We start from the raw sequence: 17,161 nt of genomic DNA, 5'->3' as shown, positions 1-17,161 counted from the left end.
CCTGTCGATCTAACAGAGTCCACTCAGCATTAGCTATACTCTCCGGCTTCTTTCCCAACAATGGAAGGTGGAGTCTCTTCCCATAGATATAATCATCGATCTGATTTTTCCAGTACCCAAAATCAGTGCCATCAAACTTCTCGATCCCGTGTGTGTTCACTTTATCTTCAGCCATCATTCTCCTTTAGATCCAACATTGGCTCTTGATACCAGTTGTTGTGAAATACTATGCAAAACACACATATTAACGATGACAAATAAAATAAAAGCAACACAATTAAGAACACGACACACAATATACGTGGTTCAAAAATTGCCTACGTCCACATAGTTGCAGAAATCTTATTAACTAGAGGAAATTACAATCACTCAATCTCAACTCACACTCTTTAGGGTTTTTTTGTTTTCTCACATAATATGCACTCACTAAATAATTGTTCTCTCTCAAAATATGCTTAAGGCTGTCCAACACAAGTCTAATATGATATATTTATAGTAAGTGGTGCTGGAAACCTAATTTGACAAAAACTGCGTACTTTGCTCGAGCACGCTTCGAGCGAATAACCAAATGAACATTGGCTCGAACGGAAGATCGATCGATAGTCGAGCGAACACTAGGGCTTGCGTATCGCTTTAGCTGAGTGTTGAGCGGGACCCAAACGAGCTCTCGGACTTGAGCTTCGCTTGAGCGGTATGTCAAACGATGTTGAGCGAACTTTGGCTCGAGCCAACTTTCAGTAAATACTTTTTTAGTTCCAAAACCAATCTCCACATATATCCCAACAGGGTGCGGGTAACACTCATACTTAAACTATTTTATTATTATTTATAAATTATTTTATTACTATTTATAAATTATTTTATCTTATCTCATTACTCAAGCATTCCCTAAATATACCATAAAAAATAGATCATATTGCCTAGCTTTTTGTACCTTTAAAATAGCTGTTGAATTGTTTTGGCCAAGACCCAAGATCTAAACGCACCGTTTTGATCCATAGGGTTTAATGGTTTATTTCATCACTTTCTCCTTCCCAGCCCCCCGATACACCCTCCCCGTCTGCGACAGTCTGTTTACTCTCCCTCTCTTCGATTCTCACTCTTGTCTGCACTACGCCGACGCACGCCACCGGCCGGTAAGTCTCTCGTTCGACTGTCTCTGTCTCGTCCGTCCTTCTCTATGTGTCCGTTTTTGTCTCTGATTCTCTCTCATCTCTCACATCTCTCCTCTGCTGCCGCTCCACGCACAGGTTGCACGCCGCCACCGTGCTCCACCGCACCGGTTAGCCTTCCTCTCTCTCTCTCTCTCTATTATGCTCTATCTATATACTTCTAACTCGGTTTCCCTCCCTTTTCCCGTGATTAGGCCGCTCTTTCCGACACCGTTCGTCAAACTCCTCCGCCGTCGAACGCCACTGCCGTATTTCTCTGTTTTCTATTCCGCCGGCGTCACGCCTCTATCGCACTCCACGGCCCCTACACCACAAGCCCTGCTGCCGCTGTGAGCCACCAGGCTAGTAAGTTCCTCCCTCGGTCTCTCTCTCCTCTGTCTCTCTGTTTTCTTTCTCTCAAATCCCTGTTTGTCACAGCCCACCGCCACGGCTGGGCTTCAAGGTGGCTCGTAATGGATTTTTGATATTTGGCGAAAATCTAAGCATGTTGAAACTGGCTTGGGTAAGTTGGGTTAATTTATTTTTTTATTTTGGAGGAATGGTGAGGGAGAAGATCAAGATCAAGGAGATTGACTCTTTCTCACACTGACGAGACTTGGCTGCTCCTAAAATCCCAACCAGCCAGCCCCCTTAAGCTCCATAACCTCACTCGGATCCTTAATCTGGGTCTACCTGCTTCACGATGGCTGCGAATTCATTTGATTCGCTTGTTTCCATTGTTGGGTCAGTCTCCACCCCGTCCACCAAGACCCGGGTCCTGATCTTCCGTGACGAAATCCCCAGAATTCTTGGCAATTCAGGTCAGTCACCTAATTATTCTTTGGATTATATTTCTAGTTTTCAAATGCAATTTTGGTTTTTGTTTCATTTTCACTTCTGTATTGCTTGGCTGGTTGTCACATTTTCATTTTGAAGTGACTTTCTTTGTTATTGTAGAAAATGGTAGAACGAGTTTCTAGGAAAGTGTTATAGTGTCCCAATTCGGTTCTAACTTCTATACCTTTTCAATCTCAATCCAAGCACTGCGACCCACAAACACATGCATAATGCATGTATATATACATTTTTGTGCGTCCATGCGCCATTGATCTATACCATCCTTGTCCATTGTGTGTTGTTCTCTGCAAGGTTACAATGTCTCATTGCTGACTGTTTACAATAGGTTTGTTGGCTACTTTGAGCAGGCAACATCATGCAACTTGGGATTTGCCCTTGTTTAGGGAAGGATTCACAACTTATAGGCTTCAGAATCCCCCGATCATGTGATGGTTTTGCATATGTCCATTTAAAAGTTTTCATATCCGTATTCATTTCATGTATCTATTTTAAAAAATGTTATACGGTCCATGGCTCTTATGCATGCAATCAGATGATCAAACTTTGGTAAATGAATATGCTAACATTACAAAGTAAGCAGACATGTGTAGCTATGTCATGTGCCTATGACATGGTTATACAAACTTGGTGAAATGTAGGTGGTCTATGACACGATGTGTTTATGGATAAAATACTGTCCATTTCAAATTTGAAATGGAATTAGAGTGTTTATGAGGAGGGTATTATTTTGATAAGTAAGATGATTTTATTTTATTTTGATAAGTAAAATAAGTATATATTCATCCAAACAACTGTCAATTACAAAATCAGAATATGCCCTACTTAAGTAGGAGCATTAGAAACTACAAACTCATGAAAGTCCATGCCATTAAAGTCCATAGCAATGGCCCAAGTACAAAGGGTCCTAAAAAATAACATTTTTAGCTCCGCCATAGATCTCTCTGTCTTAAAAAATCCTCTCATTGCGCTCCTGCCACAAGCACCACATAATACAGATAGGAATCATCTTCCAAACCGCTTTGATCTGTCGCACACCTCGAATCGAGGTCCAGCAAGCCAAAACATCCAACACAGTTTTCGGCATAACCCACGCTAAATCCATTCTGCTGAGCACCTTATCCCAAATAGTCCTGGCTATCTCACAATGTAAAAGTAAATGATTCACCGATTCACCCCTTCTTTTACACATACAACACCAGTCTACTATGATTATGCTTCTTTTCCTCAGATTATCCGTAGTAAGAATCTTTCCCAAAGACGCTGTCCACACAAAGAAGGAAGCTTTGGGAGGAGCCTTATTACGCCAAAGCTTTCTCCAGGGAAATTGTATCTCAGGAACTTGGGTGAGTACCTTGTAAAAAGAGCGAACAGTGAACACCCCTTTCCTTGTTGGTCTCCACCACAGATCATCTGCATGCTGGGTATTTGTGCTACAATAATACAAAAGACTATAAAAATCTACAAAACTCCCCAACTCCCAATCCTGTGCTGCCCGATTGAAGTTGATATTCCAGTGGATGTTCCTTCCTACGACTTCCATTACCTCTGCCACCATGGCATCTTTAGCATTTGCAATCAAGAACAGTGTAGGAAACAAGTCTTGTAGAGTACTAGTGGTACACCAAACATCCTTCCAAAATCTGATCTTGGAACCTGTACCCAATTGCAGTCTTGTGTGTTGGTGGAAAACCACCCATCCTCTTCTAATATGTTTCCATAGCCCCATTCCAGAGGCCCCTCTAACTTCTCTAGTTTACCAACCCCCCTCTAAATCACCATATTTGTTCTCAATCACAGTCTTCCATAAGGCTTCTGGTTCCTTGATATATCGCCACAACCATTTGCCAAGTAATGCCCGATTGAACACCCTCAAATTTCTGATACCCAAACCACCATTGGAGATAGGACGGCACACCATCTCCCGCTTAACTAGATGGAATTTAAACTCTTCACCTAAGCCCCCCCCCACAGAAAATCTCTTTGTAGCTTCTCAAGACGATCTGCCACACTTGCCGGTATAGGGAATAAGGATAAGAAGTAAGTGGGTAGATTAGAAAGTGTACTTTTAATTAGCGTAGTCCGGCCCCCTTTTGACAAATACATTCTCTTCCAACCTGCCAGTCTCCTCTCTACTTTTTCAATCACAATATCCCAAATAGAGCGTGCCCTCGGGGCTATACCCAGTGGTAATCCCAAATAGCTCATAGGGAGAGACGCTATCTTACAACCCAAAAGGCCAGCCAACTCCGTCAAATTCTGAACTTCTCCAATAGGCACAAACTCAGATTTGTCATAATTCACTTTTAGACCAGATACTGCTTCAAAACAAAGTAGTAATGCCTTCACAGCCCTCAACTGATCTGGATCAGTTTCGCACATAATAAGCATATCATCTGCAAACAGCAAATGTGAAATGGTAGTGATACCCCTACTCGGCGATCCAATCTGAAAACTCCAAATAAAACCATTAGTCACTAAAGCCGAGATCATCCTGCTTAATGCCTCCATAACAATAACAAAAAGTAATAGAGATAATGGATCCCCTGGTCTCAAACCACGAGAGCTCGGGAAGAAACCCTCTGGGCTGCCGTTGATTAACACAGAGAATCTTGCCGTGGATATACACCATCTGATCCAAGACCTCCATCTTTCTCCAAATCCACACCTACCCAGTAAACATAGAAGAAAATCCCAATTAACATGATCATACGCCTTTTTCATATCTAACTTACACATAAGCCCTGAGCTGCCAGCCTTCAATCTACTGTCCAAACATTCATTAGCAATTAGAGCCGCATCAAGTATCTGTCTACCCTTCACAAAGGCATTTTGAGGCTTAGTAACAATCTTCTCCAAGACCCCACTGAAACGATTAGCAAGCACTTTAGCAATGATCTTGTAAGTACCATTCACTAGGCTAATAGGCCGAAAATCAGAAATCTCAAAAGCCCCTACCTTTTTAGGGATTAAAGCAAGGAAAGTGGTATTGAGGCTTTTCTCAAATTTACCTCCTGAGAAAAACTCCTGAAACACCTTCATAAGATCCTCCTTTATCACCTCCCAACATTCTTGGTAAAAACCCATAGAGAAACCATCATGGCCGGGGGCCTTATCTTTTGCCATTTTCCTGACTACATCATAAACCTCTTCCTCTACGAAAGCCCTCTCCATCCTAGCAACTTCCCCCGACTCAATAGTGTCAAAAACCAAACCATTCAGAGTAGGCCTCCACCCCACCTGTTCAGTGAGGAGCTCTCCAAAGAAACCAACCACGTGATCTTTTATTACCTCCTCTTCTCTACACTCAACCCCCTCAATTTTCAGCATCTCAATGGTATTATTTTTTCTATGAGAGTTTGCAATTTTATGGAAAAACTTTGTGCTCTGGTCCCCTTCCTTTAGCCAAAGAGTTCTTGATTTTTGGCGCCATGACATCTCTTCTTGTAGAATTATTCTCTCAAGATCTGCAACCAGCAAAGTTTTCTGTGCTTGCACCTCCTCAGTAAGTGGTCTCCCTTCTTGTAGTCTTTCTAACTCCTGTATTTCCTCCCACTTAGTATTTTTGTTATCCTTTATATTGCCAAAAGACTGTTGGTTCCACAACTTTAAGTCTCTTTTTAAAGCTTTCAGTTTATTTGCAAAAATGAAACTGGGAGTCCCTTCGAAATGATACGAGCTCCACCATTGTTTGACTCTTTCCACAAAATCTTCAGACTTCAACCGCATGTTCTCAAACTTAAAATACCTTTTACCGCTGCGAATACCTCCACACTCAAAATAGGCCAATGATCCGATGCTAGGCGTACCAAACGTGTTTGCCAGACATCAGGAAAATGGCTTTCCAGCTCAGGTGAAACTAAGAAACGATCCAAACGGGACTAGGACTGATTATTCGACCATGTGGCTACACCCCCTGCAAGTGGAAGGTCGATCAAATTCAAGTAAAAAATACACTCAGAGAACTCCAAACTTGCTGGCCTCAATCTTCTACTTCCAGAAACTTCACTTTGGAAATGAACCACATTGAAGTCCCCCCCAATACACCAAGGGAGCTCCCACCAGCTATGCACCCCTACCAGCTCGTCCCACAACAATCTTCTGTCAACATCTTGATTAGGCCCATACACACCTGCAAATGCCCACACAAAACCATCTGATACACATTTAAATGAGCATGCTATCAAATATCTCCCTATGTATTCCTCCACTTTCTCCACCACACGCTTATCCCACATCACCACAATTCCTCTCGATGCCCCTGAAGAGGCCAAGTATATCCAATCTACATACATGCTACTCCATAAACTTTGCACAGTCTTCCTACTGATCATTTTCAGCTTCGTCTCCTGTAGGTACACAATGTCCGCTTTCCACTCACGAATTAAATGCCGAATCCGAAGACGTTTCTCTACCTCGTTGAGACCCCAGACATTCCAAGATACAATCTTGGGCTTCATTGGGAAACAGTCAGCCCCTTCCCTTTTGCCCTATTCCTATTAGAGCTACCCTCCGAGTTCATCGACCATATCAATCTTTTCAATTCCCGGCTTTTCTTCGATTTCCCTTTCTTATTTTGGCGATGTCCAGCTTCCATAGCAGTTAACAAAGCTATGAACTGCTCCTTATACCCATCACAAACAATCCCCACCACATGTTGAATTTCCTTTGCTTTATGTATAACCCAATCTGAGGCTTGATCTGGAAAATAGTAATTCAATGGGATAGGATTCCCCATTTCCTGAAAACCACCCCCCACCAAAAGCTCTTCCAATCCGCAAGCCTCAGGGATGAAAAGTTCATCCTCCACTGAGTGCATCAAGTCATCCGAATCCTTCTCCTCCTCAGCCACCTCAACTTCCTCAAAGTGTTTCACAGACAAGTCCGTCGGAGCCAAGAACACCCCACCTCCCTTCTTCGGCGATTTCTGTCCCTCCTTAGGCGGAGAAACAAGCTGACCCATCGCCAGCCAGATCATCGGCGGCCTCCTCTACCACTGTCGGCGTCGTCTGTGGTACCGACGGCTGACCCATCGCCGTCGGTTGGCTATCCGGCACAAACCCGAGGCTGTGCAGCTCGGGTGGGAACATCTGGCTAGACCCATCGCCGGCCAGGTCATCGGCGGCCTCCTCTACCACCGTTGGCGCCGTCTGTGCTATTGGCGGTTGACCAATCGCCGTCGGTTGGCTGTCCGGCACAAACCCGAGACTGTGCAGCTCGGGTGTGAACATCTGGCTTGGGCTCATGCCAGACGTAACTGGTTGGGCCTTAATTCTGCTGCTTTGGGTTTGGGGCTTGGGCTGAGACGGCCCAGCCCCATTTGGGTTCTGCGACTTGGGCCTAGAAGGCCCTGCCCCATCAGCCCGAGGTGGGCTGCGAAATGAATTATAACTAAATGGCCGCGACGGCCCACCCTTCTTTCTTCACACAGCCCATCCCTTCCCCTTTAATAATTTCTGCTGGGCCTCATTCTGGGTATTGCCAGGCCCGTAACCCATATCTTTAGATTTCCCTTTTAAAACCCCCGTGTCTTCCTTTGCCTTTAATGAACCAACAAATGCCACTATTCCAGCCACATCCCTCTGCAGAGAACGCAACTGCCCCTGCATTTCCAACAACCTTCTTCTGACTTCCCACGACTCCTGACACGCTACAGTGACTCTGCCATGGGAGTGGCTCAACACACCTTTTGGATTTGACACTCCTTCCCTACAGCCTGGCCCTTGCCCTCTACCAGCAGCTCTCTCACCACCATCACACATGTTTACATTCACTACCAAGGCCTCCTTATACGATCGAGCATGGTGTCTCATTGCCCCTGTGCCGTGGCTCCGATAACCTCCACCAGTCAAACCACCCACTTTCGAGCCATCCTTCCCTTGCTCTAACAACATGTCCTTCATCTTCCTCCATCCCCATCCACTTTCTCCCTCATGAATACATATGACATTCCTCCTCCCCCCCTGATTATACTCTGAAACAGCATGTCCTTCATCTTCCTCCATCCCCATCCACTTCCTCCTCCCCCCCTGATTAATGGCCTGAGGGCCAATTGGCATCCACTCTGGTCCTTAGGGACCACGATACTCTAAGATGGAGGGCTCAAACCCTACGTACTGGGGTTTTATGTCTTGTATACTTGGCCATGCCTATCTTTATCATCCATAAAAATTATTGTTTACTAATAAAAAAAATCCGTTGTACATTGGGGTGGGGGTGGGGTGGGGGGATCTAATGTCCCTAAAACGTTGCCTAGCAAAAAAAAAGGATGAGTTTATTAATGATTAATAGAGAGAGAGAGAGAGAGAAAGATAGAGAGAGAATCGAAGTACATGGGGGTATACGACAAGTACACCTAGATTGGGAAGGAAAAAACAGCAAGAAAATCCAAAAAAGTGAAGTTGTAGTGACATAGGTTGGTTGTCCTTTAGTGGAATATTGTATTGGAGAAGAAAAGTTTGAAGTCTGTGGCATCCTTGAAACTTTGGTCATTCCTTTCCCTCCATAAACACCACATCAAGTATATTGGGATCATCTTCCACAATGTGTCTCCATTCTGGCTTCTAAACTATTCCTTGTGGCATGCTGAAAGATCTACCACATTTTTAGGCATCACTCAACTTAAACAAATTATAGATAGGTTGCCATAGAATGCTAGATATGTCACAATTTTTTTTTTTTTTTTTTTATATGTAAAAGAAAAACTATATCACAATGTAGTAAAAGATGATACAACCTAGTATAGGAGGAAAGCAAGGAGTCAACCTGTAACACCCCTTCCTCTAGGATAAATAGTAGGTCTAAGTCTTGGTTTGCAAAAGCTAAGCCTACATGCCGACCCATAATCAAGCTCATTGTTGCCTAGATGACTAACCCAAGAAGAAGGGGGGGGGGGGGGGAGGGTGAATTGGGTTGTTTTAAAAAATTAACAATTATAATTCAACTACACAATGTAAAATGTGAATAAGATACTAAGCAACAGTAAATAAAAAGAGTAAGGGTAAAAGAGATGTTTTTCTTGGGCTTTGGCCATTATTTGTAATACGGATACTTTCCATGACCTGCTTGTATCTCTCACTAGTATCTAGATGTAATTAGGTTTCATGTTCTGTTTGTATACTCCTGGGTACTTTGTTTCTATTCTTATATCAATAAAACTTACTCTTACCTATAAAGAAAAAGGGTAAAAGAGATGTAAACTCAGTATTTTAATGAGCTTAAGTCCCACTGCCTATGTCCTCGCCTTAAGCTATCCCTTGGGGATTCTTAAATTCACTATTCTACGTCTTTCAGGTGGAGATAGAAATCTATTACACTTTTGAGCAATACTGTTTCAAAGAATCCGTTTAGCACACCTTATACAGTTATAATCACCTTGCAAGTGTTGATTCAACTATTCTCTGTATAGAACTCCTATTACACGCATAAGTGTTATACACACTCTTTCACTGATACAAAAGCTGATAGTGGGTAGGTTACCAGAGAACACTCCTCAATGAATGAAATGAAAACAATACAACTCAATGCTTAGAGAAGATAGATAACTTTTGATGAATGAATGTTGTAAAGCTTGTAGTTGATGTGTAGTGTACTTGTTTTTAAAGATCTCAAGTGAGCTATTTATAGACATATGAGACTTCCTTGCCCTTTCACTGTAATTACAAAATCGTCCAGACTCTAGCCCCTGATTTATTGTACCGGACCGAAATCAACATACCGGCCGAAATGCCAAAAATCGATTGGTATTAATCAAACATCCTTAAAAAATTACTACTATTAATAATGTTCCGAAAAATGCTAAACATCGGAAACAAGTAGTAGAGAAGATGAGAGAAAATGTACGGAGAGAAAATGTATGGGATTTATTAGAAATGCGAGGAGATCCACACCTATAGCCATTTTAAATGTATGTTGTGTAGATTAGCCTCTTAAAGGCACATTCCCAGATGTATTCACCATTTATTTTTTTCTTTTTATAAGTAATAATTGTTTTTTTGATCGGTACATGAGTTTTTTAATTGTTCTTAATGGAAATAGTGTACATGAGTTCTTGTCTCTAATTTAGCGTTTTGAGAATATATTTAGGTGTCTTCTATTGTATACTCCCGGTGTACATGGACTATGCCTATTCTTATTCATATTAATGAAACTTACATTTTACTGATAAAAAAAAAAATTGTTTTTTTGATCGGTAAACAAACTTTTATTGATCGAAATTCTTTTTATAAATAATAATCATTTCAAGCATTCCATCCTTAAAAAATTACTCCTCCTAATAATGTCCAGAAAAATGCTAAACGTGGGAAACAAGTAGTAGAGAAGATGAGAGAAATTGTATGGAGAGAATGTATGGGATTTATTAGACATGCGAGGAGATCCACACCTATAGCTATTTTAAATGAAATGATTATTACTTATAAAAAGAATTTCGATCAATAAAAGTTTATTTTTTGATAAAAAAAAATGATTATTACTTTTTTTTTATAAGTAAAAAGAATTTATTAAATCACGTAATTAGGCAAGGCCCAAGTACACAGGATGACAGGAAGTATAAAGGAGATGAACCTAACTTGTAAAAAGAAAAAAGGAGAAATGGTGAGTACACTTGGGAATGTGCTTTTAAGAGGCTAATCTCCACATCATACATCGTCCCATAACTTGACCCTGGCTTCATTCCTCACTTGAGATCTAATGTGTTGGGAAAATTCTCCCATTCTCTTTGTATGTTCTTCCAACCCCATCCTGTAGCTTTTGTTCACCTAACTAGTACTCAATCATCCCCACTTGCTGCAATACTTCATCTTTATCGCCTCCCTCCAAAGGCTTCCTTTATCTTTAGCATAATGCCAAAGCCCTTCCCTTAGTCATGCTTTGTTGATTGCAACCATTCTTCTAATACTTAGGCTGCCTATGGAAATTGGAAACCAAGCTCACTTTGGGCGAATTCATAAAGTTGATTTTTTCTCCTCCCCAATAATATATCCTTTTTTAACATCTCAATGCGCTTCACAACTACTATAGGGAGAGGAAATAAGGACATTTTTTTTTGATAAGTAAGAAGTAAGTTTCATTGATATGAATGAAAATAGGCATAGCCTATGTACATAGGGAGTATACAAAAGAAAACACCTAAATATATTCTAAAAGCGCTAAATTAAAGATAAGAAATCATGCACATTGTTTCCATTTAAGGACAATTGGCTGAAAACCATAGGAGTAAAGTGTGTAGAAAAAAATTCTAAAACTCTGCCATTGTTCTTTCCCTATCTTCGAAGCACTGCGCATTCCTTTCCATCCAAGTACACCACATAATGCATAACGGAATCATCTTCCATGTTGCTGCCACCTGGGAAAGCCTTGGATACCCTTCTAGCAAGCAAGCAGGTCAGCCACCTTTGATGGCATAACCCAAGCGACATCCACTGTACTAAATATCTCATTCCACAGCTCTCCTGTCACCTCACAATGCAATAACAGATGGTCCACTGATTCTCCATTTTTTTGCATAGATAATACCAATCCATCACAATGAGACCCATTTGCCTTAAGTTGTCCGTGGTTAGAATATTCCCAAGAGCCGCAGTCCACACAAAGAAAGCCACTTTGGACGGTACGCGAGACCTCCATATGCTTTTCCACGGGAAAGATACATTACCTTGTGAAGCCAATATTTTACAATATGCCTTTACTGTGAACTTCTTGCTGCCACTGGACCTCCATTGTATCCTATCACCCTGTGCCGTTATACTTCCTGAGGAGTATATCAATCTGAAAAATTCTGAAACGGTAGACAATTCCTAGTCATGGTTTCCCCGAGTGAATAGGATATTCCACTGATGAGAACCATGGGCAAACACAAGCAAATCCGCAACCGAAGCCTCCCTATTAGCTGCAATACTATAGAGAGCTGGGAAGGCCATCTCCAGAGAGTGCTCTCCACACCAAACATCTTGCCAAAACCTGATTCTAGTGCCCTGTCCAACCACAAAATGGATATTGTTTTTGAAACACTGCCAGCCTCCCCTAATATATCTCCACAAACCCACACCATACTCCCCTCACTACATTGGTACACCAACCACCCCAAGCACCTCCGTGTCTAGAGTCAACAACTTCCTTCCACAATGACTCCCCCTCCAAGTGATGCCTCCATAACCATTTCCCCAATAATGCTTTATTGAAGGTCCGTAAATTGCACACACCCAATCCTCCACTCGAGATTGGGGAGGAAACTTTATTCCAATCAACAAGATGGAATTTGTTTTCCTCCCCCAGACCACACCATAGGAAAGTCCGAAATAACTTCTCGATCCTATTCGCTGCCCTAGTAGGCAACGGAAATAGAGATAGGAAATAGGTCGGTAGATTAGATAAAGTGATTATCAGTGTGAGCCGCTTCCCTTTCGATAGATACAGCCGTTTCCACCACCTTTTCTCCACTTTCTTAAAGGCCCTGTACCAAATAGCTCTAGCTTTAAAAGTTGTCCCCAAGGAGAGGCCCAAATATTTCATAGGCAAAGAAGACACTTTACACCGCAAGAGATCTGCTAGGCTACTGATTCGAGGCACCACACCCACCGCCACCATCTTAGATTTACCAAGGTGTACCTTAAGACCCAACACTGCTTTGAAGTACAACAAGAGTGCACATAAAGCTTGAATTTGGCCCAACTCCACTTCACAAAAGAGAGGTGTATCATCTGCAAATAAAATATGTGAGATCATGATAGAGCCATTAGTATCATTGCCCACTGAAAAACCAATTAAAAAACCACCCTCAACTGCCTTCCCCATTCGGCCAAGTGTCTCCATAACAATAATGAAAAGAAAAGGAGACAATGGGTTCCCTTGCCTCGAATCCATGAAATCCACCTATCACCAAAGCCACATCTCCCAAGTATGTATAAGAGGAAATCCCAATTTACATGATCATATGCTTTCTCCATATCAAGCTTGCATAGAATGCCTAGTGAGCCCTCCTTCAACCTATGATCCAAACACTAATTGACAATAAGAATTGAATCAAGTATCTGCCTCCCTTGAACAAAGGCATTTTGGGGTTTTGAAATAATTTGCTCCATTACCAAGCTTAACCGATTAGCAAGAATTTTCAAAATAATTTTGTAAACCTCACTCACCAGGCTTATAGGGCGGAAATCCTCGACTTCCATCGCCCCATGTTTCTTTGGTGTGAAGGTTATGAACGTTGCATTGAGGCATTTCTCAAACTTTTTGAAGCCATGGAAGTAAGAAAGACCTGCATAACATCACATTTCACAATCTCCCAACAATGTTGGAAGAAACCCATTGAAAACCCATCCGGCTCAGGCGCTTTGTCTTTAGTCATATTGTTTATGATCTTATGCACCTCATCTTCTTCAAAAGGTCTTTCCAACCAGCTCGCACTATGCATAGCAATAGACTCAAAAGGCAAATTATTGAGCTTCAGCCTCCAACAAGTCGGCTCCATGAGCAGGTTCTTATAATAATTCACAATGTGGTTCTCTAATTCGGGGGGGGGGGGGGGGAGAGAGAATTTGATTACCTATCTTGATTGACTCAATAGTGTTATTGCGCCTACGTGAATTAGCCACTCTATGAAAGAACTTCGTACATTTATCCCATTCTTTTAACCAAAGAGCATTGGATTTTTGTTGCCACAAGGTCTCCTCCATCAACAATACCTTATCCAGTTCAGTCACCACCGCAATCTTCCTCAACAATACCTCTTCGGAAGTGTCTCCCATCAATACCTGCCCCTCTAACTCCCGTAACTCCTCCATTAGAGTAGTCTTTTGGTTGCCAATGCTACCAAAAACTTTCAAGTTCCACCTCTTTAATCATGCTTTAAAGCCTTAAGCTTACCTGCAAGAATGAAGCTAGGGGTACCCGTGAGCTGATAAGAAGAACACCAAGAACGAACTTTTTCAGCAAAACCATCCACTGCTAACCACATATTTTCAAACTTGAAATACTGGCAACCCCTATGAATGCCAGCACAATCTAACAAAAGAGGAAAATGATTCGAGCAAACCCAAGCTAGCCTCTTCTGACACAACACCAGAAAGTGGGCTTCCCAAGAAGGAGAAACAAGAAACCTATCCAATCTTGACCAACCTCTGCTATTGGACCATGTGAACTCGCCCCCAACATGGGGAAGATCTATAAGGTCCAAATCAAACATAAACTTAGAAAACTCCTCCATGGCTATAGAGTTGTGAGAATTCCCTGATCGCTCGCTAGGAAAGCGAGTGATGTTGAAATCCCCACCCATACACCACAACACGTCCTATAAACAATATAAGTCCGCCAACTCCTCTCAAAGCCTTCTCCTCTCTCTATCCAAATTAGGCCCTTAAATGTCTACATAAGAGCACTCTCATTGGATTAGTTAAAAGCTAAATCTATTGAGTATTTAGCTATTAGAGAGCAAAATATGCTCACAATGGATTAGCTAAATTCCAAATATTTGAAATTTAGCTACAGTGACTTTCAATTTTTTTTTTTCAAATTTGAAGGTTAATGTACATACATCAAATACATATTTTATTAATTATTTCTCTCTTCCTTTCTTTCTATCACATATTTTATCACAATTGGTATATTAATTTGAGTTAGTGATATATTAATTTAATAAGAATATGATTATTAATTAATATATAATAGGTAGAATAGTAAAATATGATAAAATAAAATAAATTAATAATTAAAAAAATTAAATATTTTTGAAATTATTAGTTATTCATTACTATATGATGAATAAATGTATAATCTAATGTGGAGATTTGATGTGAATAACCAAAACCAAATTCATCTTATATTATTTTATTGTTATATAATGAAAAAATGGCTATTCCAATGTGGAGATTTATATGAATGGAATAGTTAAAATTCAAAATTCTCTTACATTAAAAAAAAATGTCCTTTAACTTTGGCTAATCCAATGAGAGTGCTCTAAGCCCACTCCCTCCCATCTACTACATTTTTAAAAAGACTAGCTATCGAAAAAGTCCCAACACACTCCTTTACTGCCTGCCTCCATCACTCTTTTATCCCATATTAAGAGGACACCATCAGTTTTCTATTGACGACCCTCAATTTTGTTTCTTGAAAACACACCATATCAACCTTCCACATTTGGAATAAAGATTTAATGCGAAGGTGTTTATTGCGATCATCAAGCCCCCGCACGTTCCAAGAGAGGATCTTAGGTTTCATGGAAAATAGTAACTCCCCTCCCTTTCATTCTATCCCTTCCGCCACTCCCCTCCTTCATTTCTTAATTTATAGAGCATTTAAGCCTTTTAAGTTCTCTCTCTCTCTTAATGGCGGACTTCGATCGACCATCTTCAATGGCCATAAGAAGATCCCTGAACTGCTCTTCAAAGCCTATACAAGACACCCTGGCTCAGGCTTGCATCTCCTCCAGTTTCTTGAACACCAATCCGAAATAAACCTCTCTGAGTTTGGGACTAGGAGGGAGCATACGTATAGATTCGGCATCTCCCCCATCAATGCGCTCCCCTTCACAGATAACTAGTTGCATATCCACCCCATCTGTCCCCTTCACAAAAGCTCATCTTTTTTCTTGTCAAGACCTGCTTCTCCAGATTCCATTAAAGATAATGGTGCTAGGACACCATTGTTTGGAGCAAAAACTTCTCCAGATGCCGACTGTCTTGTTTGCGACTGCCCAACCAAGGAAAACAAAATTCTCCGTCGATTGCTTCTACATTCTCCGGCAAGCTAAACGGCACGAATGTTGTCAGAGAAACACCTGCAGCCACCATCGACCTTTCTGTGCAAGTCCCAAAGCATTGGGGACTGCAACGGTGACAGAGCTGCTCAACTCTGCGCCTCCAAGCTCTAATGATGCTATTGCCGACTGGAAAGCTTCCGCCGGCACTACTGTGACCTTCGGCGAGGTCGTCTAGGTCTTCGCCGGCGATGATGGCCCGAGTCCACTCTCCGATGGGCCACCTTTAGGTTGCGGCTTTTTCCTCCATGAAAGACTCGTCTGGGATGCAAGCCTCCTCGTGGGCTGAAGCCCATTTCCCAAGCCCGTTAGTATTTCCTTTCCTTTGGACTGGACCGTGCACTGGGCTTTGCCTTCAGGCCCACCCAAACGGCCCTTACCCATACTCTGTATTTGTTCAACGCACGGGCCACAGCCCGAACCCACACCCAAACCCCCTTCCACTTTTCCTTCAACGCACCGTATCAACCTTTGTACTTTATCATACATTTCCTTCAAATTACCTTGCATTTCGTGCAGCTCCTTTAGCACCATTTCCTCTTTTTGCCCAGCCCATACTCTGCTAGCTCCCTCACTATATTGAGCACTTGCCGAAAGAGGAACACCATTTGACCTTAGTAGATTTGCCATATCTGATCTTCGATCGCCTCGAAGTGATTCCAAGGCCTCCCTGTACGACTAAGGCAGCGATGTGAGGAAGTTCTGCCTGCCTTCTCTATCAGTAACTTGTAGCTCCGTCGCAAGCTTTGTCCACCCCACTCCATCTCTATCCCCATGTATGAAAATGAAATTCCGACGACCTCCCCCACCATACTCCACCAGAGCCATGTAGAAGCCATGGGAATTTGAGCACCGCTGTGCGATGAAGCCTCTACCTCCTTTCCACTGAGCAGTGTAAAACTCCTTATGTCCAATCTTCAAACAATCCTCCAAAGCTCTTGAAAACCATTGGATAGTGTCTAAACCCAAACTCAAAACTTTTCACTACCTTCCAACCCTTCTCTGTGATGAGCACTTCACGTCCATCTTTTCTCACTTCAAACACCTTCAATTCCTACACGTTTCATGGGAGGCATTTTCCTTCCAATGAAACTCCAAAAAGCCAAAGGACACCGTCAAGTGGCCACCACCACCATTTTGGACGGGGGATTACTATTGGGGAGTTTCACGTACGGAGAGAAAAAAAAAATATAAAGAGTTTTTAGAGATAGTGCTCTTGGTCAAGGTTACTATATTCCCCTATCATCCAACCTCCCAATTGATTTTCCAAATCTCCAAAATACCATCCCAAATCGCCTTTGCCTTAGCTCCCAATGGTATGCCTAAGTACTTGATCGACAAAGCTGACACCAGACAATCCAGGATATGAGCCGAACTATTAACATCATCTACACTGCCA

General features: G+C 41.9%; 1 protein-coding gene across 1 annotated transcript in view; it reads left to right on the top strand.

Annotated features, from left to right (window-relative positions):
• The first annotated feature begins 1,025 nt into the window (after positions 1 to 1,025).
• LOC121259066 (protein ILITYHIA) overlaps positions 1,026 to 17,161 on the top strand; it is a 64,922-nt gene continuing 48,786 nt past the window's right edge. The window contains 4 exon segments of the mRNA XM_041160553.1: positions 1,026 to 1,136; positions 1,251 to 1,282; positions 1,367 to 1,517; positions 1,709 to 1,972. Of these exon segments, the coding sequence (XP_041016487.1) occupies positions 1,855 to 1,972 (118 nt within the window). The 5' untranslated portion in view covers positions 1,026 to 1,136; positions 1,251 to 1,282; positions 1,367 to 1,517; positions 1,709 to 1,854.

Source organism: Juglans microcarpa x Juglans regia, chromosome 4D (genome assembly GCF_004785595.1).
Source record: "Juglans microcarpa x Juglans regia isolate MS1-56 chromosome 4D, Jm3101_v1.0, whole genome shotgun sequence".
Taxonomy (NCBI): Eukaryota; Viridiplantae; Streptophyta; class Magnoliopsida; order Fagales; family Juglandaceae; genus Juglans; species Juglans microcarpa x Juglans regia.
The sequence above is the reverse complement of the archived record's forward strand: the minus strand, read 5'-3'. Positions and strand labels throughout refer to the sequence as shown.